Source organism: Myotis yumanensis, unplaced genomic scaffold (assembly GCF_028538775.1).
Source record: "Myotis yumanensis isolate MYYU_CA2020_CCGP unplaced genomic scaffold, mMyoYum1.0.hap1 SCAF_6, whole genome shotgun sequence".
NCBI classification, from domain to species: Eukaryota; Metazoa; Chordata; class Mammalia; order Chiroptera; family Vespertilionidae; genus Myotis; species Myotis yumanensis.
Window position 1 is genome coordinate 11,462,395 of NW_027223757.1, and position 25,588 is coordinate 11,487,982.

The following is a 25,588-nucleotide window of genomic DNA, read 5'->3' on the forward strand; positions in this document are numbered from 1 at the left end:
GTCTTCAGTCAATGGGCTATAAATTTGAAAATTGGCTCAGATCTAGGATCTGAGCAAGGATCACAATTTTTTATTATTAGAGTTACCACATCAGCCTCCTACTCCTCCATTTTTACCTTTTGCTGATTGTAGATGTTAAATTGCCCATCTGTTTTGATCCTAGGGACAACATGCTTTATTAACCATCTGCATAACTCTCTTTGGTCAACCCCATTGGCTGTCTCTTCATCATTACATGGCTAGGGGTCCCCTGGCTTCTAGTGGTCAAGTGCAGCTGTGTGGCCTGTCAGGGCTGCCTCATCTCCATGGATGTTAAGCCCAGATCTGGGATGGCCTCTCCTACCATCAGCACTGGCCTGCGGAGCAGACCATCACTGAGCACCAGGAAGAATAAAGTTACTACTCACTGAGATGGAGAAGACTGCAGGAGAAGGACTCATTTTGAGAGGCAAGGTGGCAATCAGAGGCTCAGTTGGGATCTGTTAGTTTTGAGATGATTGCTAGAGATCTAAGGAGAGAGCTGAGTATGCAATTGTAGAGGGATCAAGGAGAGGTGTTCAGGCTGAAAAGTTGTCAATATTTAGATGAGGCTGAGACTACCTCAGCCAGAGGTGTATTTAAACAAAGAGGACATTCAAGGACTGAGGCCAGAGTCACTCCCATGTTTAGACAGTAGGGAGTGGAGGACAGACCTGCCAAGAAAACTAAGAAGGAGGGGTTTAAAAAGTAGTAGGAAAATCAAGAGAGTGGAATTCTAGAAGCCAAGTGAACAAAGTGTTTGAAGACTGAAACTATGAACTGTGTTGGATATCATTCATAAGGTAACCATATGTCCCAGTTTGCCTAGGATAGTCCCAGTTTACGTCACACAGTTCATAATTCCTTTTAAGCCTACAACAGCCTGTATGATCTGACCTCCAGTACCATTCTCCCCTCCCTCACTTCACTCCTGCCTTGGTGCTGTTCCTTATGCAGGCCAAGCATGTTTCCACCGCAGGGAGGGCTTTTGAACTTGACTTTTCCTCTACTACATATTCTTATGACCCATTCTCTTACTTATTTGAGGTTTTTCCTAAGTATTTCATATATATATATATACATATATATATATATATATATATATATGTATATACATATACATATATATATGTGTATATATATATATATATGAAAGTCTATATATATATAAAAGAATATATATATATACATATGGACTTTAGAGAGAGGAGGGGAGAGGGAGAGAGAGACAGAAACATCAATGATGAGAGAGAATCACTGATCAGCTGTCTCCCACACAGCCACACACTGGGGATCAAGCCCACAACCCAGGCATGTGCCCTGACTGAGAACCAAACTGTGACCCTCTGGTTCATAGGTTGATGCCCAACCATTGAGCAACACTGGCCAGGCCCTAAGTATTTCTTTATCAGAGTAGCCTTCCCTGACTACCCAACAGAAAATAATAACTACCCTCATTCTCTCTCTGTCTATACCTTGTTCTTTTATTCATATTTCTATTAGCATTCAGCATCCTTTGTCATGTAATATATACATATTTGTCTTATATATTTTTGCTTGTGTTGCATTTATTATGTCTTCTCCATCATCTAGAATGCCAGAAAGTAACATCCATCAAGGTAGACACTTGGTTTATTGTTCTATTTCTAGTGCCAATAACAATGCTTTCTGCATAGTAAGCAATCAAAGAATGTTTATTGGATGAGTGAAAGAATGAATGAATGGGTAGATTTATAAAGGAGAAGTAAACTACAGCTTATCCAATCTAAGGGACTTCTTGCAGCCATTAGAAACACTAACAAATAATTTTTAATGATAAGGGGGAAAGTATATGCTATCATGTTAAATAAAAATACTAGATACAACTACTCCTGCTATGAAAATAAACAAAAAAAGCTGGAAGAAAATATTCTAAAATATTTACAATAGAGTTTGGATGGTATATTTTGACCCCTTGATTCTTCTGGTTGTAAAGAAGCCTGTAAGGATTGTGATAGGTCATCTGATTGGGACACAGCATAACCCTGACCAACTGCAAAACAAAGTTTCTTTCACCAAGAAGAGACGGTCAAAGAGAAGTCTATGGCACCTTAAAATTTATCCCATATCCATAAAAGCCATTATGAAAATAAAAGGTGGGTTTGAGACAGGGGAAAATTGACAATGATAAAATAATTTTTTTCCCCTTTTAGCATATATTCACCACCATTTCAAGGGCTTTCAGAATTTCAGGCCCCACCTAAGTCTGATCTGAAACTCAAAGCAGTGCCCCAACTTCTATAATTTGTCTGTGTAGATCTTGGGAGATAACTCAGCATCAAAATAATCTTCTTGACTCCCTCTTGGCTTCAGATCAATTTTCTGGCATCCCTCATGAGTTACAAGTGAGGACTTATTGGAAAAGGATGATGAGAAAATCAGCCAATTAATCCATTAAACATAAATATCTACTTTGGCTTAGAGAAGATATAGAGGTTTAAAAGACACCACCCTATCTTCAGAAAGCTTAAGTAGGTAAGCTATATAGAAATAGGACAGGTTTACAAGGGGTTACTGCCAAATGAGATGTACTGACAAGAAAGGCCACAGTAATTCTGAGAAAGGAAGAGAAGGGAGTTAGAAACAAGCCTTTCCAAAAAATTGGGATATGAGCTGATTCCTAAAGAATGAGTGGGATTTAGATAAGCAAAGAAGAATGGGTGAGGAGATTCTAACAGGCCAGGGAAAACCAGTCTGGATAGGCAACATGGGGTATACCTGGGGCCAGGGACAGGCTATTTTCTCAAGGATGTTTCCAGTAGTGTTTTCATCAGAATAATATCAACATTATGTTCAATTGGCCGTGTTAAATCATGAACAATATTTTTCATTTTCAACTTGCATACTTTTCCATTTATTTATTTTTAATTGAACTGATTGGTTAATAAAATTATATAGGTCTCAGGTATACGATTCTATAATAAATCGACTGTATATTGTATTGTGTGTTCCATCCCAAGTCAAGTCTCCTTCTATCACCATTTATCCCTCTATCCCTTCTCTTTGAACAGAGAAGATTTAAAATGAAGATTAGATTTATTGATCAGCTTTTATATTGTTTTTCTTTTTCATTTACCTATTGTAGTTTCTGCCTTTGGAAGTCATTATTTCCCCCAGATCTAATATTCCTAGGTCATATTTTTCGATAAAAAATATCATCAATAAGATTTTACACTTCTGTTCAATTTTAATGAGAAACACATTTTAACAAGTGCCATTTTGAGCCACTGACAATTTTTTCCTCTTACTTACAAAATCTAACTTTCACAGAATTAACTTACATAGTTCTTAATAATACCGGCCATTTGTATTTTATCAGTTACTATTATCCATAATAAATGTTATCTGTGAGAGACTTTAGCCATTGCCTATTTTATTTTGTATTAAATATTTCTACCAATTTTATTCATTATGAATTATAAAAAAGACTACTAATTTGCACTTACATATTAGATGAAACATGATATTTTATGGGATGTTCTCCTCAGATATTCTATACGTTTCTTTACTGTCCAAATTGTGATGCATACATATTACACTGAAAATCCAATTCTTCTATATGTTTCTGAGTCCATTGTATTTTTCAAAATAAAAGTCCATTGGACTGGCAGAGCAAAAGTCCTGGTTGTAAGCAACGAAAACTGACCCTGGTTGATTTAACATTTACTAAAAGGATATGGGGATTTACTGACAGAATCCGACTGGGGGTTATGGAGCCTGGAGCAATGGCTAGAAGCAAACAGCAGAGCCGGTCAGTCTGGTTACTCCAGCTGCCAGAGGCACCAGGCTCTAGACCTGCTCTGCCAACCCTCCTGGCCCTGGACACGGCAGTTGTGCCAGACCAACAGCAGTTGCCACCATCCCCAGGAAAGACTCACTGTGATCCCTGTTTCTTTGCATCCTCAGCTCTCAATTAGGGGCCTGTGAGTGTGTCTGAGTGGTGGGGGCCAGGTCACATGCCTGCCTTCCTGCTCAAGAGATCCTGGAAGAGCAAATGAAACATAGCTCCTACCGGGGATGAAGGTGGCGGAATCCCCTAACTCAGGAAGCAGTGTCAGCTACTGGGCTCTCACAAACAATGATAAATGCCCATTAGAGGGTCAGAAGATCAGAGAAAACATTCTGCCTTGTTCAGCGGAACAACAGATGTGACCCCAAATCCTGGACCATTAGTTGGAGGCTGTTCACCACAGAACACAGGGAACACATTGACTTCCCTGTGTTCCTCACCATCAGCCAATCATCGGCGAAGACCAGTTTAAAAATGAACTAAGTTATCCAAGGTGGAAAGGGATATGTGATCCTCTTCCACTGTAGGTTTTTAGCAAATGTTCCTCTCTGTGTCTAGCGAACATCCTGTAGACTGCAACTGAGTAAGACCCAGAAAGCTTTCCTTAGCATTGCTTTTAGAGCAGTTGAGACTTCAGTTCAAATAGGTAGCCGTAATAATTAATAATAATAATAATAATAATAATAATAGGCTTTAAATCAGAGTGTTTCACCGAAGAATATTTTAAATAGTTCTCATTTAGGTATTTATTATTTCATGCTGTTGCTAAAAAAATCACAGAGCTTGAATGTGCATTGTATAATCATTTATATTTAATTTTAAGGACAATTTTATGCTAAACATAATCTTAAGTACTGTATATATAAAATAGATATGGCAAATAAAAACAATCTTTATATTAGCTAATTTCCATGACAGCATGTCAGTCACAGAGCAATTTTTATACAACCCAATACTAAACTTTAGGATTTAGACATCTTCATGGTCCTATTTTCATTTTTTCAAAACCTCCAAAATATTTCAGAATAATCATTAGAGACAATATGTTATTCTAGCAATAGCATCCCAAGTGATTTCTTATGTCATAGATGCTAGTTTCTTTGGAACATGTAGAATTATTTAGGCATTTCCTCAGTCCCTTTTGGGATAATCTGAGTTCAGCTGGGCCCCTGAGCATGCTTCTCACACCTCCTTCAGATCTTTGAACATATCTGTTTTGTCTCTAACCATCTGACCAAGATGTTTCTGTTATAGTCCAGACTGAAGGGTGGGCAATGGTCTAAGTGACCTCAAGGGTAAGAGAGAGCAGTTGTCCTACCAGACTCGTGAGTCTTCCTTTGCTTTCCAAATGCTCAGTGGTTCACCTCAGAATCTTGTCGAAGTTAAACAGTTGTACGGGGATTGTCAGAACTGAAACCAAGTGGCTCTCAGAACCAAGATTAGAATCCAGGAACTTTCCAGTGTTAATTCAGAGTCATAGACCACCTCAACATCTGTCATTCTACCAGAGTTTCCTTTCAGTAACTACTTAATGGCAGTGTTTATCTCAACTCTGCATTTCCCAAACCGAGTTATTAATCAGACCCATCTCCATGTCCACTGTGAGTGAGACAGGCATAGTTCAGGCCCTCAGGGTTGCCAGGAGGGCAGTAAGCCACATGTTTTTCTTGGCAGATATCTTTGTCTGCATGTGGTTCCTTCTCTTCTTTCCTCAGACCACAAGATTCAGATTCCTTGGAGCCTAGAGGACCCTCAGAATGATCGTCACCTTGGCTGCATTCTGTAGCAAGTACCATATAGTTTAACCCTTCTTGGTTCTTGGTTTCCATTAAAGCAATTGGCACACTGTCATCCAAATTCACACAAACCATGTTGCCATCTTCATCTGTGAAAAAAAAAAGGTAAAAGTTATTCCAGCATCTATTTGATTTCCTTTATTTGTATACAGGCAGTATGAGAACTATAACACCAACCTTATACATTGGTTCAGCAAACATTTATAGGAGGATCACTAAGGGAACACAGAGATAACAAGACATGCTCCCTGTCCTTGAGGCTTATACAGGCTAGCAGGGGAGTAGCTCTACCTTAGGGGGTGATGTGTGCCATAATGAAAGAACACATAACATGTGGGAGAGCCCTCAGCTGATTAACTCTGCTAGAATAGGTGGAGCAGGTCATGGTCTGTATGATAGAAATTAAGAAATCATGGCCCCTTTTGTCTAAAGTGCTTACCCTTCCATCCTGACACTCCAGCTAATCTACCTTTAAGGATGTATTCCTTTAGATCATGTAATTTAATCATTTATTAAGATAATATAATGTATGGGATGCCTACTATGGGCCAGGCTCTGTTCTAGGTACTGACGGCACAGCAGTGATGAAACAAACTTGTTTGTTCTTCGGGGTTTACATTCTAACTGGGGGAGACAGACATAAATTAGCAGACAAATAAATGTATGTCCAGTGGTAATAAGCACTATGAAAGAAAATTAGGTGGAAAACGGAGCAAGAAAGTGATGGTGGGAGAGGGCTGTTTATTCTTTTTAATCTTTATTATTGAAAGTATTACATATGTCCCCTTTTCCCCCCCATTGACCTCTCCCAGCCTGCCCCAACCCATTGCCCCTCCCTCCCCCCAGGCCTTCACCACCCTATTGTCTGTGTCCATGGGTTATGCATATATGCATACGAGTTAATTGGTTGATCTCTTCCCATCCACCCAACCTCCCCTGCTTTCCCTCTGAGGTTTGGCAGTCTGCAAAGTCCTCTTCCATGAGGCAAAATTCTAGTAGAGACCTGAATTAAGTGAGAGAATTTGCCGTGTGGCTATTTTAGGAAGAAGATTCAAGGGAGAGAGAACAGTAAGAACCAGGGTGTGGCCAGAGGAATGGCGAGGCAGCAAATGTGGCTGGCCCTCCCCCACCATCCCCCAGGGACAAATAGCATATAAAATCACTAGCAGTAATTGGCAAATTTAAAACTAGCATGCTTCTGCCCTCAAAAGGCTGATGGGAATTGGACACTGGCCTGGCAAGTTATGATGGCAAGATGGAGGTAGAAGGAAAATGACATGATACATATTACTAACAATAAAAATTGTTACCTATGTATCAGGCATGATTCGAAGCTATTTACAGTACATAGAGTAACACATTCTTCTAGTAAGTGAATACAAGTATTATCTCTATTTAGGAGATGCAGAAATTGAGGCACAGAGGGGTTAAATAATTTGCCCAAAGTCACACAGCTGGAATTGGAGCCCAGTCTGTCTGGCTCAAGTCTGTGTCCTCTTATTCATCCTCCCCCAGGGAAAGGTGAGGTTGCTGTGCTGTGTGAGGAGGGCCCACGTGGGTGGGCAGAGGGCCCTACACGAATCCTTGAGAAGCACAGACTCAGACTGTGTGTCTGATGTCAGGGTGGCAGCAGAAAATGAACAGCCAGAGGGTCACTGAGTTTCTTCACAATTTTGCTCTTATTATTATTTCTTTCTCTACTTAAAGGCTGACCTTCTTACACAAAAAAGTTTAAGAATTCGTGTTGAAACCTAATAGCAGAGCTTCGGAAACATTTCACAATATTCTAGGACTCAGTGGTCGGCAAACTCATTAGTCAACAGAGCCAAATATCAACAGTACAACGATCGAAATTTCTTTTGAGAGCCAAATTTTTTAAACTTACACTATATAGGTAAGTACACTGTTATTAACTTAATTAGGGTACTCCTAAGGCTTAGGAAGAGCCCCTCTCAAGGGGCCAAAGAGCCGCATGTGGCTCGTGAGCTGCAGTTTGTCGACCACGGATCTAGGTAATCAAAAAGATAAATACATAACACAAGATAAATACACACAGGCATATTGTGGGAACTGTTTTTTATCAATACTTCCCAATCATTGTACATTAGTACCTGGATTAAAAAAAATTATGATCAGAAATAGTACTGTTATTTCATACAGTATATTTGAAAAATCGGAACTATTTCAGTAGCTGGATGATGGTCCTTCCCTTTCTCCTCCCCGTCCTTCCAGTGTGACAGCATTCAAATGCACGGTGAGACCTGCTGGCTGCAACCTCTACACTTAGTCCTGGTGTACATCCAGGTTGGGTTTATTTGCAATGAATTTAAACTGAAATGTAAGAAAATGTCAAAGGACTAAGGGAAGCATCATTGCATTTATTTTTTTCCCATTGGACTTTAACGGATCTACCTATTTATCAAGTTCTACACCTGACGCAAAGCTTATTTTATTGTAGAGCATAGGACTACTGTTCCTATTCTCTATTATTATGTGCTCTTTTTTTTTTTCCAGACCCTTCCCACTGATGATGAACAGGATGGCCAAGCTGCAGGCTCACAAGCTCTTTGGCATCATCTCATGTCTTCTTTACCATTCAAACATCATCACAGCTTATTTCAAACCACATGAATAGCTGAACAGTGTTGTAAAATACCTTCCCCGCAGAAATAACTATCAGATGCCAGGTTTGGTTAGGGCTTAAGTGCTGAATATCTATGGAAGAATCTAAATGTTACGATTATTACCAATATGCACTAATTGCCATTGAGAAACTTATAAAATTAATTTGCTATATATAATAATGCCCATAGACAAATTAGGCTGTTCCTAAATGGCTGAAAGAAATTAGGCTAAAGAAAAGTTTGGAATTTCATCAAAAAACTTAAATCTACAATATAAGTCCAGCCACTCACTGCCATACTTTTATCCCATTAAATAGCATATCGGGAAACTTTCTAATAAAATGTGATTTTAATTTTTTGCCTATTTTTGAGTTATTTGTAAAAAAAACTTTTATATAAGGCAAATAAATGCTTTATACAACTTCTGGCACCATCTGTCAAAGAAAAACCATTAGCTAACTATGTCGTTGGTTCGTGATACTTAGAGCAGCAATATTTAGTAACTTGACCCTGGCAAGCTCTCAGCAATCAGTACATCTTATTGCATAAGGAGACGTGCAGGGGGAGGAAGGGTGGGTAGATTTTTATTTATTTTTGTTTAAAAATTATTGAATAGAAAGCCTGCAGGTCAAACCTTAAAACACAGAGACGGCATGTACTCAGCGACCCTCCCTTTAAGAGGGAAATATTAAAATAAAGACTTCCAAGTAAAACAGGGTATTCACAGACCAGACATATGCCGGCTGACTGGCTATGTTTAGCACAGCACAGGAGCATTTAGATTTGTTTCCTTTATTACTTCTGGGACTGATGAGGTGATGTTTACACAAATGTTTGGATGAAGTCACTGGGATATTTTTACTAGATGCCCAGATATGTTACTTCTCTCTCTATTCCCTCCCCACCCCATTAGGTCAGTAGGACCATGGGATAGGCATGGTATTATTGCTCCCTATAATCCTAAAACCCTTTATTTTTTCACAAAAAAGTCCTTCCATGGCTTTCTTATCTTCTTATATGTAACTGACAATTACAATGAAGACAGACATCACTCTGCTTTGCTAAATATGCAAAGCAGCAAACTATTAGGAAACACATTCTCTTTTTGTTAAAGGTAATTAAGTTTAGGTTCACCTTGAAAGGAAAGTTCCATGACTTTACAAATAAGCAAGTCCTAACTTTTTATTCCATTTCTTCTCTCTTCTTGGCCACTTTTGTTCAGTCACATCTCAATTATCAAAATGTTTAGTGATTTCCACTTTCCTTACTATTCCTTATCTTCAGGAATTGCATGCATTGTAAATAACAATTCTGTGGCACAGAATTGCTTGTTTCTGTCTAAATTATCCAAGTTTGGTTATATTCCCGGTTAAATTCTTCCTGCATCATTATACTGCATATTTATGTCTGCTTCTCTGTGTTTTTTTAACACTATTTAGAATTTCAATGCAGTCTGCCAAAAGTTCGCACCTAAATCACTTTGACGTAACATCGTGTGTCTTGTTGAGTAGGTCACAAGTGGATAACAAAGTGGGGAGAGCGTGCGGGCAGTTCCCTGACCCCAGCCCTGTCTCTGCGAAGTCTGAGAGCACAGGCTCTAGGATAGAGCCAGAGCCCAGCCCCACCCCGGCAGCATGACCATTTTAACCTTGTTCAGTCTACAAGGGAGAAAAAGCAGAACATTTTGACAAAGAATCAAACTTACCATCAAAGCCCTCATTTATGACTCCACCAGGGTCTGCTTCTTCTCTGCATTGAGAAATACTGTTTAAGGAAATTTTTCTGAATAACTGAAGCTGGTCTTGAATTTTATGGAAAGTAGGTCTCTGGTCAGGTTCCTGAGCCCAGCACTGGGTCATTAAATTCCACCTGGATATGTAGGTAAAGACATGAAAGTGAACGGTGATTGGAAGTCATTAGGCAATCCTTACTGATAACATAACCCAGGTAGGGAATTTTAGAAGAAAGAGAATTTGAGTTACTGCCAGTTTTCCATAATTAATATAAATGAACCAGAACAAAGTTTTTGGTTTCTTTTTAATAGTAGTCTGCAATGTTACTATCTTTATTAGCTACCACCTTTTTTTTTAAAGCTGACATTATTTCAACAGTTAGTAATCCAGATAGATAGATAGATAGATAGATAGATAGATAGATAGATGATAGATGGAAAATGCTCACTTAACACATAAGGAAACCTAAAGCTATAAAAATTATTGAATATTAAAAAGACTTTACATTCAGACCTTAATATCTAAAACAAAATCTAAGATTACTCTAAGCCACACAGTTATTTAGTGGGATAACCAGAGGTAGAAACCAGATTAGATTCTAATGGCTTTATTCTTCATTACACTGTCAGGTTAATTAACAGATTCAGTTTCCCCAGACATAAATAGCTGGTTGATTAAATATTACCTTTTCCTTAACAGTTGTCTGAGAAATGTCTATAGAGCATGCTTAACCAATATTCATTCATTCATTCATTGAACACCTATTACACCAGCTTTGTGGCGCGTGTCCTCATAGAGATACATATAGTAAATGTCAGAGGGTGATAACATTTATTTCATTACAATTCATACAAGCAGGAAACAATGTAGCTCTTTTGTACTGTTTGTAATTAATTAGGTCTTTCTCAGAGCCCCCACCTGGCAGAAGAAAATTAGCGTCATTTATGAATATAGTTTAAAAATCTAGTCCAATTCAATATTTTAAATAATCTTGGTAGGTGAGGTGCAGTCTTTTCTGGATAATAGCTCAATCTCTCTTATTTTTAGGCAACTTATACTCCTTCCCTCTTCTCCAAGATGGTGTCAGGATATATGCTGGGTGAAAGTCTTGTGTGATTTACAGCGTCACAGTGAAGCATCCTTTGGACCCCCCTGCCCTTTGGATCTTCACAAGTCTCAGAGTAGGATGATCAGGAATTACATCGAGTGACTGGGCTGGCCGTCCTGCAGGCACAGCTGCTATGTGCAGTCTATGATCTCTTTACTTTGTCTTTGGACCCTTCCCCAGTGAACTGGTTTTCCCTTTTCTCTTTCTAACCATAACCTTTCTGTCCTGAGACTACACTGTGTCCTATATCTGCTGACGAGGCCCAGGGAATGCATTCCTGTCTCTGCTGCACACCCACAGGGCGCTCCTTGGCCTAATCTCTAGCTTTCAACAAAATGTTCGCACCAGGTGGGAAACAAAGGAGGCTTAAAAGTTCACACTAGACATCCTCTGTGTGGACATGCCATTCTACCTCCTTCAGGATGTTGGGTCTCCGTGTCATGGTGGGGGGTCTCTTGCTCAATGATCTCCATGCCATCCTCCCACACTGGGAGGAGTGGCCAGTTGCTCCATGCCCTTGATGTTGCCCACACCTAATCTGACTGAACTGTACAGAGAAGGATGCACGACCTAGATACCCAACATCCTCACCCTCCTCCCTCTGCCTGTCAGGCTCTCTTCTTCCTACACTTCTCCAGGGCTTAGCAGGAGTGGTATTTCTACTCACTTCCCCTCTTTTATTAGATCAACGTCCTCCTTTTTTCTTTTTTAATTAGATCATCTTTATATAGAATTGTAGGTCCCAGTTACCAAAACTGGCATTTAGTATATTAACAAGGAGCTAATGGATTTTAGATAACCCTCTCTCCTCCAGGCTTGGTTTTCAAGTCTACTGACTTACTAAAAAGGTCAAGTACCTTCTCTCTCTCTCTCTCTCTCTCTCTCTCTCTCTCTCTCTCTCTCTCGCTGTAAGGCAGATTTGGGGCAAAGAGAGAGAAACATAAATTGGGAAGTATTTAAAAATATTAGGACTACTATATCAACAGGTAATTATAAAATTAATTATAAATTGCAAGTTCTAAAAAAAATTGCTAAAGAAAACCATGTGAAATCTCATAGAGATGGAACACTTTTGGTGAGTTGCTCACAGAAGGTCCCTCTGCAGAGGTGACATTTAAGCCAAAGAACTTTGTGGGAAAATAAGATGCTGGTCATGGGAATAGGGTGGGGATGGGAGTCAGTGAACACACTAGAAGAGGAAAAAGCATGTGTAAACTTCTAAATTTGGAAAGAGCTTGGCACATTGTAGAACCTGAAAGGAAGCCAGTGTGGCTGAAGAGCCGTCATTGAGGAGGAGAGCACACGAGATGAGGTCAGAGGAGGAAGGCGAGATCACGCAGGTCTCGGAGACCAGGCCAGGAGCTGGATTTATGACACTACAATGGTAAGCGGTTGAAAGTTTTTAAACAGGCATGATTTTTATATTTTTAAAAGATTACTCTACCTGGCTACATGTGAAAAATGGGTTGTAGAAGGGCAATTTGGAAGTCAGAAATTTATTACAGAAGACTAGTGAGAGATAATGGAGGTTTGGACTAAGGTAAAGGCAATGGAGCTACTGTAAGTATATATTCAATCATAGTTAACAATGATCCGGAAATCATTATGGGTATTGTATTTAAAATAGCTAGTATCTATTTTAGGAATTATAGTCTCCATTATAATGTGGTATGCAAATTCTATTTCCATCTCTTTCATTTTTTGACAAGCACCTCAGGTTAGAGTTAGTACTCAATATGAAGTACTATGGAGAGACCTGATATTGATCTATTTTCTAGTATTGATCTGATGTCATTTCACATTTATGACAAGGAATTTACATTCTGGATATAGAATTTGCCAAATTTGGCTCTATGTTTTTAAAAATTAGAATCATGGCTGAGAACCTAATCTTTTACAAATTTCTTTATAATTTGTGGCATTTAGAAACAGGGATGATAAAAAGATCCCAATGGTTAGATTTGAAATAAAATTTTGTTGTTAAATATTTTAAGTAATAGTTAAAGTAGAATCTTGATGACTAGTCTAAGAGTTATTTTAGGGAGTGAAGGGGGAAAGTAAAGTATAATTCTCCATAGGAAGCATATCCTGAGAAAAATAAAGTTATGAATCAAAGATATTGGCAAAGAATAGATAGACTCTCTCAAGACCTATCTACTTCAATTATGAAGTTTTTACTTATTTTATTTACTTATGACTTGCCTCATTCTACAAAGGATTTTAAGATAGTTAAAGGAGATTATTTAGGACAGAAAGGGGGGGGGGGCAAGAAGGAAGAGGGGAGGGGAGGGGGAGGAGGAAAAGGAGAGAGATGCCATTTCTACAGTTGCCACTTGGCCACACTGCACCTCACCGCTTCATACCACCCTCCAAAAGTTCGGCCTCTCGTTTAATCTATAGAATTTATTTAAGCAGATATTACTATTTTTCATCTACAGAGACTTAATTTACATGGAATCATTATTCTTAATTTTATGATGATAAAAACATTTGGCATATTTTAGATAGTGTATAAACCTTTCTCTCCCACATCCAGAGGAAAAAAAATGAACACTAAGTTGCCCTAGATTAAGCAAAGAGAAACTCTGTAAAACAAGTCATTTAAATGAAAAGGTTCAACTTGAGTCCTTAAATAGCATTAAGCTTGGAATGGAATAAAATGAAGAAGCTTTCAGGAATTTAATCCTGAAAATACATGTTTTTACATCTTTCAAGTAAATTAATAACAACTATTCCTTTGGCATAGTGGTATTTCCTTATAAATAGGCATTTGTCATAATTCAATATCATGCATTAGAGATGTGTATTAACTTATACTTACAAATACTCAAGCATATTAGTCTAAATATACATATAGGTACTTTACTGTTGTTATAATTTACCTGGGCTGGATATTCCAGCTCTACACAGATACACACTCATCACATTTGAAATATCTCATTCAGCTAAGTGTTCAGGTTCAAATTCCTTCATTCACAATGCCAACCCTTTACTCCTCTTTGCCTCAATTCTTTTTCAAAATACCATGAGACTCATTAACCATTCATTTTTAGTGTCTATGAATAAATGCCTTGGATTCAGAAAGCAATTCAAATTTGACAGATAAAAACTCCATGGCATCTTTCAGTTTTAAGGAAACGAGTTTCTATAGGTATTTAAACCAAGCACATGAACTATGATTTTAAGAACTCCCTTACTCACTATGACAATCCTAGAGAGACTCAATTAGCCTCTATCAGGGGTGGGCAAACTTTTTGACTCGAGGGCCACAATGGGTTCTTAAACTGGACCGGAGGGCCGGAACAAAAGCATGGATGGAGTGTTTGTGTGAACTAATATAAATTCAAAGTAAACATCATTACATAAAAGGGTATGGTCTTTTTTTTTTTTTTAGTTTTATTCATTTCAAATGGGCTGGATCTGGCCCGCGGGCCGTAGTTTGCCCATGGCTGGTAGAGGCACCTATTTTTCAGGGGTAAAAATAAGATGGTGCACCTCACGTCTCCCATTGTTGCTGCCTCCATTTGAGAGACTCTCGGGGAATTCCAGTTGCCACTGTGATAAGTCTGTCGGAGAACCCCAAAGAGCTCTCTCTTGAAGGAGATTGCCCTTTGAACCGTTTTCTCTTGAGAATGGTATGGTTGTTGTGTGAACTGAAAGCTGGAGGGAATACCTAGGACTGGGCTTTCCACTACACATCCCGGATGATGGGGAGAAGAGGAGAATGCTCTGAACTTCTGCATTCCATTAATAGTTGAGTACAGCATAGCTCTCTGCGGGTTCACCTGACCCAGAGTGCATCCAGGTGCTGGGAATTTAAGCAGTGAATAGAAGGTGCAGGATGGCTCAGTGCAGACTTTCAACCCTCTAAGCTTGGCCTGTGATCTCAGAGAACGGCTTCAAATAAAAATCAGTTTCCTCTGTACTCTAAGGAGAGTAGTTAATCTTTATCATGACAACTTAAGGCCAGAGCCAGATTGAATGGCATTGCTCTGAGCTCCATTTCCTAGCACATCTTGTTTTCCTGCTGGGCAATGAGTTAACCCTTCCGGCGCTCTGAGGGAGGGCTGAGAGCATTGTTTACTTTTTAATTACTGATGTTCAAATGAACTTCAAAACCACCGATGGAAAATTTGGTTTCATGGAAACTATATTTTTACAAAAGTAGAGCAATAATGTATCCAACTGAATAATCAAGATAAAATTATGTAGAATATTATTTTCCTAGCACTTTCCTAGCATGCATTCTCCCTCCTCCTTCCAGTTGCATTTTTTGATACCTTTGGATTAGAATAAAGTTCAACAAACCTACATTTTTTTGTTCCACAATAAATAATTTGTTATCCACCTCTGTCCTCCCCAAACTATATAAGTGAACACATCAATCAAAATGTACAACAGTGACTGATACCATACCAATGATTCCTAAAGTGCCTATGTCCGATAAAATTCTAATAGCACAATGAAAATTTCATGTGACTGAAATCCTGGGGACATTTTCTGAGTGATATATATATTGTGATGCAAAAATATGATTAGGTTGCTAATTATTTAATAAAAATGTGTTTCATGCTTAGGTATACTGGGGTATTTTTTTTCTCAAACTCTAGAGCAAAGGTTTTCAAATTGTGTATCATTTCTTACTCCTAACTTACAGAATTTCTCCCCATCTCCCCCAAATACCTGAAGCATATTTTTAGTCACTGTCACCAAACTTGTTCAGGTCTGTGTATACCTAATCTCCCTGTCAATATCCCAGAGTCTGTAAAAGCTATGCCAGAAACAATCAGTGATTCAAATCTTCTTCTAGCTGGAAGATTTAAATAATACAAACACATTCACCAGTAAAACATTCAACCAAGGTGCCCAGTACTTAATCATCTTTTGGCTCTGGTATGAATAATCCTCTAAATAACAACATAGTCAAGGCAGTACAATCGTGGTGTGTATCCGCATACTGCTAATTCCTCTTGCACTTGTCTGTACCACAGAGTTTAGCACTTTATTACATGTTGGCTTGTTATCCAGCTGCTCCATGTGTGCGTCTTTTCTTTCAAAATACAATCTGAGATGTTGAAAACTCATGCCCCTGTTTTAAACACCTCTGTATATCATACGGTCCTTAGCATGGTGTCGTGCACATAGCAGAGAAATTTATACTTGTTGCTTGTATGTTCTTTCAGAAACTTCTTGGGTAAAACACCTCTTGGGAAAGACAATATTTCTGCTGAGGTTGTTCACAAGAAGGTGGATTAGAACTCAGCAAAATAACTTGTCTTGTTTCTCCTTTATAATTAGATCAAAATCACCTACTCTTTGAGGATCACAAGTTTATTAAAATTTAATAGTGGCTAGGATCAACTTGATAGAGTCACTAATATTTAGTCATTACATGTTTAGATCATAAACAGATAACAGCCTCTATAATTTTTAGCAATACTCTATCCCAAGATCAGCTATGTTATCCAAATGCAATCCAACTTTTACACAATACATTCCTACTTAATAGAATATTTTAATTTGCAGATGAAGATATTAGCCAAATCATAGCTTCCAAAATATAATGGTACACACACACATACACACCCCACATTATACACACACACACACACACACACACACAGCTTTTATTTCTTATAATTCGTTTAACCAGGACTATAAATATATTCTGCTCTTCCAAATTTTGTTTCTGAAGTGAAATATAATGTGTATATATAAATTTTAAAAACTCATGTATTTAATAAATTTAATATAAATCAATTTCTATCTTATGTAGGATATACAAATATATGAAGACCAGTTTTCATTTTAAAATACCATACCAATGAGGCATTAGAGTGCATGTGCTTGTGTTTTTGTTTTTAGGTATTTATGTTAACATAATTATAACTTACAGATCATCAGGACAGTTTCTTGGTGGCTCCAGTCTCCCTCCTGATTGCACATAGTTTAAAACATCAAGGTTAGAATGGGCTGGATAAGGCTGATGACCAAGAGTTAAAATCTCCCAAATCAGAATTCCAAAAGACCTAAGGATATTAGAGAGTTTGCTTTAATTCTACTTATTACAAACATCATGTTTACAGTAGTTTCTCCAACATAATACTTCTGGGGCAACAGGCTATATCTTGTGATTTGAATGATTGGGTCCATAAAAAGCAAATGGGAAGGCTTAAAAGCAAGTTGATCACAAGAATAAGTAGAACAAGAGCCCAGCCAACATGGTTCAGTGGTTAAACATCGACCCATGAATGAGGAGGTCACGGTTCGATTCCCAGTCAGGGCACATGCCCAGGTTGCCGGCTTGATCCCCAGTGTGGGGCATGCAGGAGGCAGCCAATCAATGATTCTCATCATTGATGTTTCTGTCTCTCTCTCTCATTCTCCCTTCCTCTCTGAAATCAATAAAAATACATTTAAAAAGAAAATAGAACAAGCAACTGCCTACCAGCAGCACTTCAGAGGTGATAGGAATCCTCAGTGGGGACACACACACACACACACACACACACTTTGCTCCTCCTTTCTGGCTGAACCACTGGAGAACTGCAGACCTCCATTATGCGGACATACTTCCGGGTGAGCAAGAAAGCAGTTCAGTCTGTTTGTTTTTCTAAGTTTGAATGCAAGTAAACATGGAGAGGGAAGGTATGAATAAAAACTGGCAGCACTGAACCTAGATTTTATCTCATCCCCAATTGTACCTAGGGCCAGTTCAGCTTAAAAGTTATTAAACAAATCCTTACATTTTGAGCAGCTCTCATTGAAAGTTTGGGATCAACAAGCAAAAATGAGGGATTCTATTCAAATAATAAAGATTTATAAATCTCCCCAATGTCCTAATGATTTTGAGATCTGTAATTTAAAGTCTACTTATAAATGAATGACCAAACATCCCCAAATAGTAGGCATTTAGACACATACTTAGATATTAATTCATAGGTCCCAATTCCTGTTAGTCAAAGCTTCTACATTCTGGGGAGGAATAAAATACCTGAAATAAATGTAGCTATTTCATGTACGCTAGTAAGATAAAGGATCAAAACCAATTGGAGGGAGGTATGTAAGCTGCTGAGACCCAGGAATAGTCCCCTTTAGACACCAGCTTTCACTTTAGCTTACGGCAAACTGCAACCTCTCTGGTCTTCTGTTTTCTCACATTAAAAACAATACACAATGGAGTACTATGCAGTAGTAAAAAAAGAAGGATCTCTTACCCTTGCGACAGTATAGATGAACCTGAAGAGTATTATGCTAAGTGAAATAAGCCAGTCAGAGAAAGGCAAATATCACATGATCTCACTTATATGTGGAATCTAATGAACAAAATAATCTGACAAACAAAATAGGTCCAGAGACATGGAACGGACTGAAATAGACTGACAGATTTCAGAGGGGAGCGGAAGAGATTAACCAAAGAACTTGCATAGCCCATGGACACAGGCAATAGAGTGGTGAAGGCCTGGGGTGGGGCAGGGTGGAGGGTGGCAAAGGGGGATAAAATGGAGGACATCTGTAATACTGACAACAACAATAATCTATATATATAAAAAGCCAGCGACTGGAACACCATAAGGACCAGAACAACTTGTCGCTATGACGCCCACTGCAGCCAGCCAACTGACCCCATGGGGGGTGGGGCCAGCTGGCCCCGCCCCTGATCAGCATCTCCCACCCTAATCGACGGCACAGCGGCCAGCCAACCCTCCTGTGGCCCTTCCCCCTGACCAGCCCCACCCCTGATGGGCCCCCACCACCCTGATCAACCCGCAGCCCCTTCCCCCAGCCAGCTCTGCCCCCAATGAGCCACACCACACCAATCAGGGGTGGGGCTGGCCAGCCAACCTCCCACAGCGCCTCCCCTGGTCGCTGACCCCCAGTTGGCCCCCCACCCCAATGGGGGGCGGGGCCCACTGGCCAATCGCCCTCGGCTCCTCCCCCCAGCCGGCCTGGCCCTAATTGGGCCCCCATCGGGATGGGCCAGTTGGCCAACCTCCCGCCATCTCCTCCTCCCAACAGGCCCAGCCCCAATCCGCTCCAGTTTGGGGCTGGGCTGGCCAGACTCCACCTATGCACGAATTCATGCATTGGGCCTCTAGTGATAATAATAATAAAAAGATTAGAGGACGTTTTAAGATCATTTTCAGCTCTGACGTTGGATAGTTCTGCCCACATTTCTTTGTGTCCTATTAAGCTCACCATACATCAGACTGCGTTGTGAAGATTCCATCCATCAAACTTTCCGGAGCCATCCACCGAACAGGGAGCAGGCCTTCTCCTCTCTTTCTATAGTAATCATTTTTGTAGATATCCCTCGCGAGTCCAAAGTCCCCAATCTTCACTACCCGTGATGGATTGCTGTAGTCTTTCACTGAGACGAGGCAATTCCGAGCTGCCAGGTCCCTATGGCAAAAGTTATATTTAATTAATTAATAATAATAATAATAATAATAATACAGTTCCAGAGATCAGACAAGTAATACTAACAGGTCTGTAGAGAAGAGAGACCTTTTTTTTAGAATTATTGCTATTTTAAAGGACTGAAAATGTTTATTTTCTATATTTTATCCAAACTACAGATGGCTAATGTGCCAATATCCATAGGAACTTGTATCCAGGATCACTGTACCTGTGAATAAAGTGCAGCTGCTCCAAGTAGACACAGCCTTTTGAAATATCTACACACAGGTCTACAAGGTCAACCAAGGTGAGTAAAGGACCATGAAACTGTAAGAAATGAAAAAGATTAGGCACTTTTTCCAATTTGCACAAACTACACATATACATAGATATGTATAAATTGCTTCATAAATATGCATGTGTACACATATCATGATATTTTAAAGAAAGTTTTAGTTATGGTTGCAAGAATTCAAGCAAAGAGGAAAAGAACTATATATGCTTTCTACCCAGATATACATAAAAAAGACTACATTTAGTAAGCAGAGGCAATATGGAACCTTTGTTGGAAACAGGGCGTTAGTTCTGAGAGACCAAGATTTGAAACTTGATTCTGCTACTTACTCATTGTGTGACCTTGACTAGGCCAAGGGACCCCCACCCATGCACAAATTCATGCACCAGGCCTCTAGTTTGCTTTGTTCTAGCTCACTTTGCTTTGTTCACTCAGCAGCTTTCTCATGGGTAAAGTGGAAATAATAAGCCTGCCTTCGTAGGTTTTCACATAAGATATGTAATCTGGCTGATATATAAAAAGCACTTAATAAACAGCAGCTGCTCGCCTAAGCAGCAATAATGATAGTTTAATCAGTGCTCACCAGTTTAATTATTTACCCAAGGTCACACTATTGTGTCAGTCATGACAATGGGCTTGTTCCTCATATGAGCAAAACAGACTCTTTTTCAGGGTCACATCTAAGAGAGCCAGCCCAAATAAATTGAGCCTGTATGGCTACAATGATTTCTACATGGGGGAAAATAAAAAGCCAACTGAAGTTTTTATTAGTACCAGATGGAAAAACTCTGTCCCTTGCCATTTCCCCGCAATTACCCTGGTTCAGGCCTTTATCATCCCTGACTCTTCCCAAACTCCCCACGTCTCCAGCCTTTTTGTGCTTTAATTAGCTCATTCCATTGTGACCTGTAGGATTTATTACAGATTCCTGAGCGCAACCTCCATGGCAGCCCCAGGCTGCATCAGTCTCTCTTTATGTCCATTTATTTCCCGTAGTTTCTCCTCTCACAATCTGTGCTGGGGTCACACTGGGACACTGGACGTTTTTTCATACCTGCTCTGCATTTCTCAACCTCTCTTCGATTTTCCTGTTATCACTGTTTCATGGCATGCCCTCCTTAGTCCTGATTTCTATCCACATCTTCCACTGAGCATCTATAATGGTTCCCAGCCTTGAAACCCCCCAACCCCTCATAGATAGGGGCTCCTAAGTGCTTTTACATGCCCAGCAAGCCCATGTCTTGTCCCCAAAATAGGGAGAATCCTGATACTCTGGGACTCAGCATGGTCCCGTTCAATCACACCTCGGTGTGATAACTAGGCTAGAACTTACTAGAATCAGTCCCCTGCAGTCCTGCTCAGGTCCACCAGATACCAACCTCATGGCCTGTGTCTGAGTGACCCAACTGGTTCATTTGTTCCTCTGTGAATGGAGCTCTGCTTTGCTCTTGGCAAAACCTACCCTACTTGTGAAGACTGTCTTCACAGAGAATCTTGCTCCTGAACTTCAGTCTGGTGGCTAGCACCCTGTTCTCTGCTGACAGGTTTTCAGAATGCTGCCTGCCTACCTGGATTCCTAAATATCACTTGCTTCTGACCGCCTCTGTGACAACCTGTGGGGATGCCTCACCGGCGCTTGTTGGCCTTCCTTGACTCCAGATGCTACTGTGGCCTACCATCTATCATCTCTTGCTAACCCCTCTGGACATACTGAACCTCCACCCAGGTCTACCCCTGGTCAAAGCCTTTCACAACTCATGCAGTTTCAGAGAGTTTTCTGGCTCCCACCTTGATTGGTTCTCCTCCACAAAGTCTTTCCAGGACTCTTCAGCTGGAAATCATCTCTCTCTCCTCTGTGTTTCAGCAGTAGACTCTACTCCACTCTAATGGGCCCTCCCATTTTCCACCTTACATGGGTTATTTATATGTGACTTACCTCCCTCCCTCACGACAAGTTCCTTAAAAGCAAGAGTGCCCTAGCCAGTTTGGCTCAGTGGATAGAGCGTTGGGCCCTCGGACTGACGGGTTCCGGGTTCAATTCTGGTCAAGGGCACATACCTCTGTTGCAGGCTCAATCCCCAGCCCTGGTCAGGGCACGTGCAGGAGGCAACCAATCAATGTGTCTCTCTCACACTGATGTTTCTCTCTGTGTGTGACTCCTTCTCCCTTCCACTCTCTCTAAAAATCAATGGGAAAATATCCTTGGGTGAGGATTAACAAAAAATAAAAATAATGAAATAAAATAAAAGCAAGAGCCACATACTTCACAGTTGTACAATAAATGCCCAGCAGAGATTTGATAATTAAATTGTTTTTGAATATGTGTTTTTATTATTTTGATGGCTTGGTTTTGTTTGTTTGTTTTTACTTTTTTCCATTGTAATACAATCTTGGAATAGGGCATTTGCTTTATAAAATCAATACTGGGGACCCCATTTCCTACCGTTGTCATCCGGGCTTTACGCAAGTAGGTGAGGAGATCGCCTCCTTCCATCAATTCCAGGATAATATATTGGGGTTCATTCAGCAAACAAACTCCAAGCTGCTTCAGAATGTTGGGGTGATTAAACTTACTAAAAGTGGAAAGAGACAGGCCGGTGACATGACAGCGACAGAGGTCCTAGCTGAGGGCCTTCACGAAATAGAGCAATTGATAGTTTCCATCAAAACCCCTGATTTTATTTTTCTCTGACAAATGGAGGCCTCTTTTTTCCAAGTGATGGTCTGTGTTCTTGCCTTTCAGAGGTAATATGGCAACCCCTAGTGGCCAGTGCATATGGATAGAACAGCGTGTGTTTTAGAAGAAACCATGTTTCTATTAAGTATTTTGTGTTTTGGAAAAGAAAGTAATTTGAACTAATTTCCTTCTTCAAAAGGTATTTGAAAACATTATATTTTTTGTCATCACAAGTATGAAATATTATTCTTTCCTTTTTAGAGGGACAATTCAGACAGGCAAATTTGGCTACAACTGTTTCCTCAAGACGTCAAAGCAAATAAATTCCAATCGAATAACTAGAACCACTGCCCCAGGTCTTCTCGTTAAGATGTCTTTCATCAGTTTTCATGCTCAACAACTAACTCTAACACTGAAGTCAAGTTTACCAAGACAAGGGATATTTTCATTGGCATCACTGTACTTAAGAGAACTCTCTCTTACTCAGTCTACTCCAACCATTCCCATGTATTTAGAAGACCATAAGCATGTTTAAAGCTGATCAGATTCAGATGTCACTTGCAAAACACACTTTTTATTGAAGGTAAAAGGAAAACCTTTTGGTGGGGGACTGCCTGTGCCCAGACTTGGAAGACTGGATTCTATAAAATACTTGTCATTACAGGCATAATTCCATTTAGACTTCAGCCATACTCATTTGGGGCATGATTTATTATGTCAGGTGATTTTGAATGTTAAATCAGATGTAAAAGCTTCCTACCCATACCAAGCAAAAATTATTTTACAGCTGCCCTGATACCTCATCAGATATGCCTCCTTCAGGAATTCAATCTTTTCTTGGTCTGTGGAGCCCTTCTTCAAAGTCTGTGGAACATAAAAACAAGTCAAGAATCAGTATAGCAGACATTTCTGTGAGCTCAGTGTATTAATGGAGATAATCTTTGTTTTGTTTTATAATATCCACCTTGAAATTGCAAAATAAATAATGGATAGTACATGTGCATGTACTATGTAAACCTATTCAAAAGACAGCTCCTGTTATTGAAAGTATTTAAGTGAAATATCTGATAGATAAAAGACCTAGTAATATTTACACAAAGTCTCTCCAAATGTAAAAAATTTAAAAGGAGAACAAATTTGGTGCTTAAGCTAATTTCTTAATTTTCAGAGTTTTCTGTTCAACATCTGTTTCCCAGGGTTCCTTGCTAACAATACCCTAATTTGTTTCTTAGAGGCAAGGTGCCCAGTCCCAGGCAACTGGTCTGAGATCATCATGAAAATCATGGCCTGTAACTCTCCAGCCTCTTTTGCAAATATGGCTCAGTTCTGGTCAATGAGTGTTCCGGCCTGAATGAAGATGTGATGCCTGATTCCTTGGCAACCTTCTTGGGACCATGAGGCAACACACGTGTACAAAGTCAAGGGAATTTCAGGTCTACCGGCACTGCACTAAAGCCAGTAGTCACCTGTTACATAAGAAAAATAAACACTTATTTAAACCAGTTGAGAAAATTTGGCCAACTTTTCTGATTATATGCCCACCCTCAAAGCAAGAGATTCCTAACAAGCTGTGATGAAGATATTGTTCAATTGCAGGTCAGCAAAATATAGCCTGTGGACTAATTCCACCCTGTCACCTATTTTTGTATAGCTTGCTATCTGATAATAGTTGTGACATTTTTTTCTAGCTTTATTGAGGTATAATTTACATGTTATATTTTTAAATGGTTGAAGAAAGTAAAAAAAAAAAAAGAATATAATTTCATTACACATAAAAATTATGTGAAATTTAAACTTCAGTTTTCATAAATAAAGTCTACCTGGAACATAATCACGCACATTGGTTTACATACTGAATGATAGAGTGGCATAGTTGCAACTGACACGATATGGCCATAAGTCTAAAATACTTACAATCTGCCCTATTACCTACCTTGAGAATGTACTTAACCACCTCACTTCTCTTACAGTATATGTGAAGGGGGAAACTGCTGGGTCTTCACTAATTAGTAATCATAGAGATTAGTATTAATTTCAGAGCTTATGTAGGAAATGGAAGGGGGGGAAAAAGTGATTTCTATAGCCGTGACTAGTCTCCTACCTTCTAGTTCTCTTTTCAGTTAAGATCACTCATCTTTCATTATAGTTGCACCCATGCAAATCTATGTAAATATGCTGACATAACATGTCAAGGAGTTAAAACCACGTTACCTTCACTGCTACTTTGGTTTCTCCGCTTCCAGCTCCTAAGATGTCTACTGCTGTCCCTTCATACACTTCTCCAAAGGCTCCACTTCCCAACAGGAGGCGCAGAGTCAGATTTGCCCGAGGGAAGGCAGGAAGACTTTCAATCTCCTCTTGGGTCGGAAGAGCACTAGAAAATAGCAATGTTCTTGGTCTCCCAAAATACAGATGGTTTACAAGTTGGTGTTGGTGTTCGAAAGTGTATGAGAAAGAAATCTCATGGTTTCGCAACACTGCAGTGCATTCTCTGTGATAAAGCGACGTGGGATTTTGTGTTTCAATTCCTTCCCTATTCCACCATCCAGAATACTCCTTCCCTATTCTAAAACCCAGACAGACCATGTCACTTTGCTAATAGGCACCTTCATTTTGATAGAAACATGGCTGGGTGTGCATTGCCTCGGGTTTTTTTGCTGTAGCTTGTTTTGTTACAGTTATCAATTAATTCCTTCAGGCTACCAGTTTGTATAAAAAGTGATTGCAAATTAGTAATACATACAGCTGGATTTATGAGCTAAAAATCATTTACTTTAACTAGTTCACACACCTGATCTCTTATATAAAACAAAATTTACTATGACCACAAAAATCAACTCCATTTTCATCAGGTTAACTTTTAAGAAGCCAAGCTTCTCACCTGGAATATTATGAGGAGAGAAATGCATCTGCATTTAATATGCTTTGAGTTTTTACAAGAGAATCTCAGTGTTCTGAGTATTTCTTAAGGAAAAGTCGCCTCTGAATAGCTAGGTAATTTAGATCACTTCTGTGTCTACTCCAAATCCTTCATTTTCATGTCTTAAGTTACAAATTTCAAGGCCTATGACTATATAATTCCCTTTTGTATGGACCATAGTATAATGT

At 39.4% G+C, this 25,588-nt stretch overlaps 1 protein-coding gene and 1 long non-coding RNA gene across 9 annotated transcripts in view; one reads left to right on the forward strand and one right to left on the reverse strand.

Annotated features, from left to right (window-relative positions):
* Nucleotides 1-4,653: 4,653 nt before the first annotated feature.
* ROS1 (ROS proto-oncogene 1, receptor tyrosine kinase) overlaps nt 4,654-25,588 on the reverse strand; it is a 91,841-nt gene continuing 70,906 nt past the window's right edge. For 4 of the 6 annotated variants that reach the window (XM_070417540.1, XM_070417539.1, XM_070417542.1 and 1 more), the window contains 8 exons: nt 24,692-24,854; nt 23,280-23,344; nt 22,247-22,376; nt 19,738-19,835; nt 19,308-19,511; nt 17,003-17,137; nt 9,973-10,136; nt 4,654-5,732 (listed from right to left, as the gene is read on the reverse strand). In XM_070417540.1, coding sequence (XP_070273641.1) covers nt 5,422-5,732; nt 9,973-10,136; nt 17,003-17,137; nt 19,308-19,511; nt 19,738-19,835; nt 22,247-22,376; nt 23,280-23,344; nt 24,692-24,854 — 1,270 coding nt within the window. In that variant the 3' untranslated portion in view covers nt 4,654-5,421. Of the gene's footprint in view, nt 5,733-9,972; nt 10,137-17,002; nt 17,138-19,307; nt 19,512-19,737; nt 19,836-22,246; nt 22,377-23,279; nt 23,345-24,691; nt 24,855-25,588 lie in introns of those variants that run through there. The other 2 variants (XM_070417544.1, XM_070417543.1) reach the window with 2 other exon arrangements.
* LOC139012120 (uncharacterized) overlaps nt 12,393-25,588 on the forward strand; it is a 28,341-nt gene continuing 15,145 nt past the window's right edge. For 2 of the 3 annotated variants that reach the window (XR_011471801.1, XR_011471803.1), the window contains exons 1-2: nt 12,393-12,492; nt 19,688-19,815. This is a non-coding gene — a long non-coding RNA (uncharacterized lncRNA). Of the gene's footprint in view, nt 12,493-19,687; nt 19,816-21,347; nt 22,099-25,588 lie in introns of those variants that run through there. The other variant, XR_011471802.1, reaches the window with a different exon arrangement.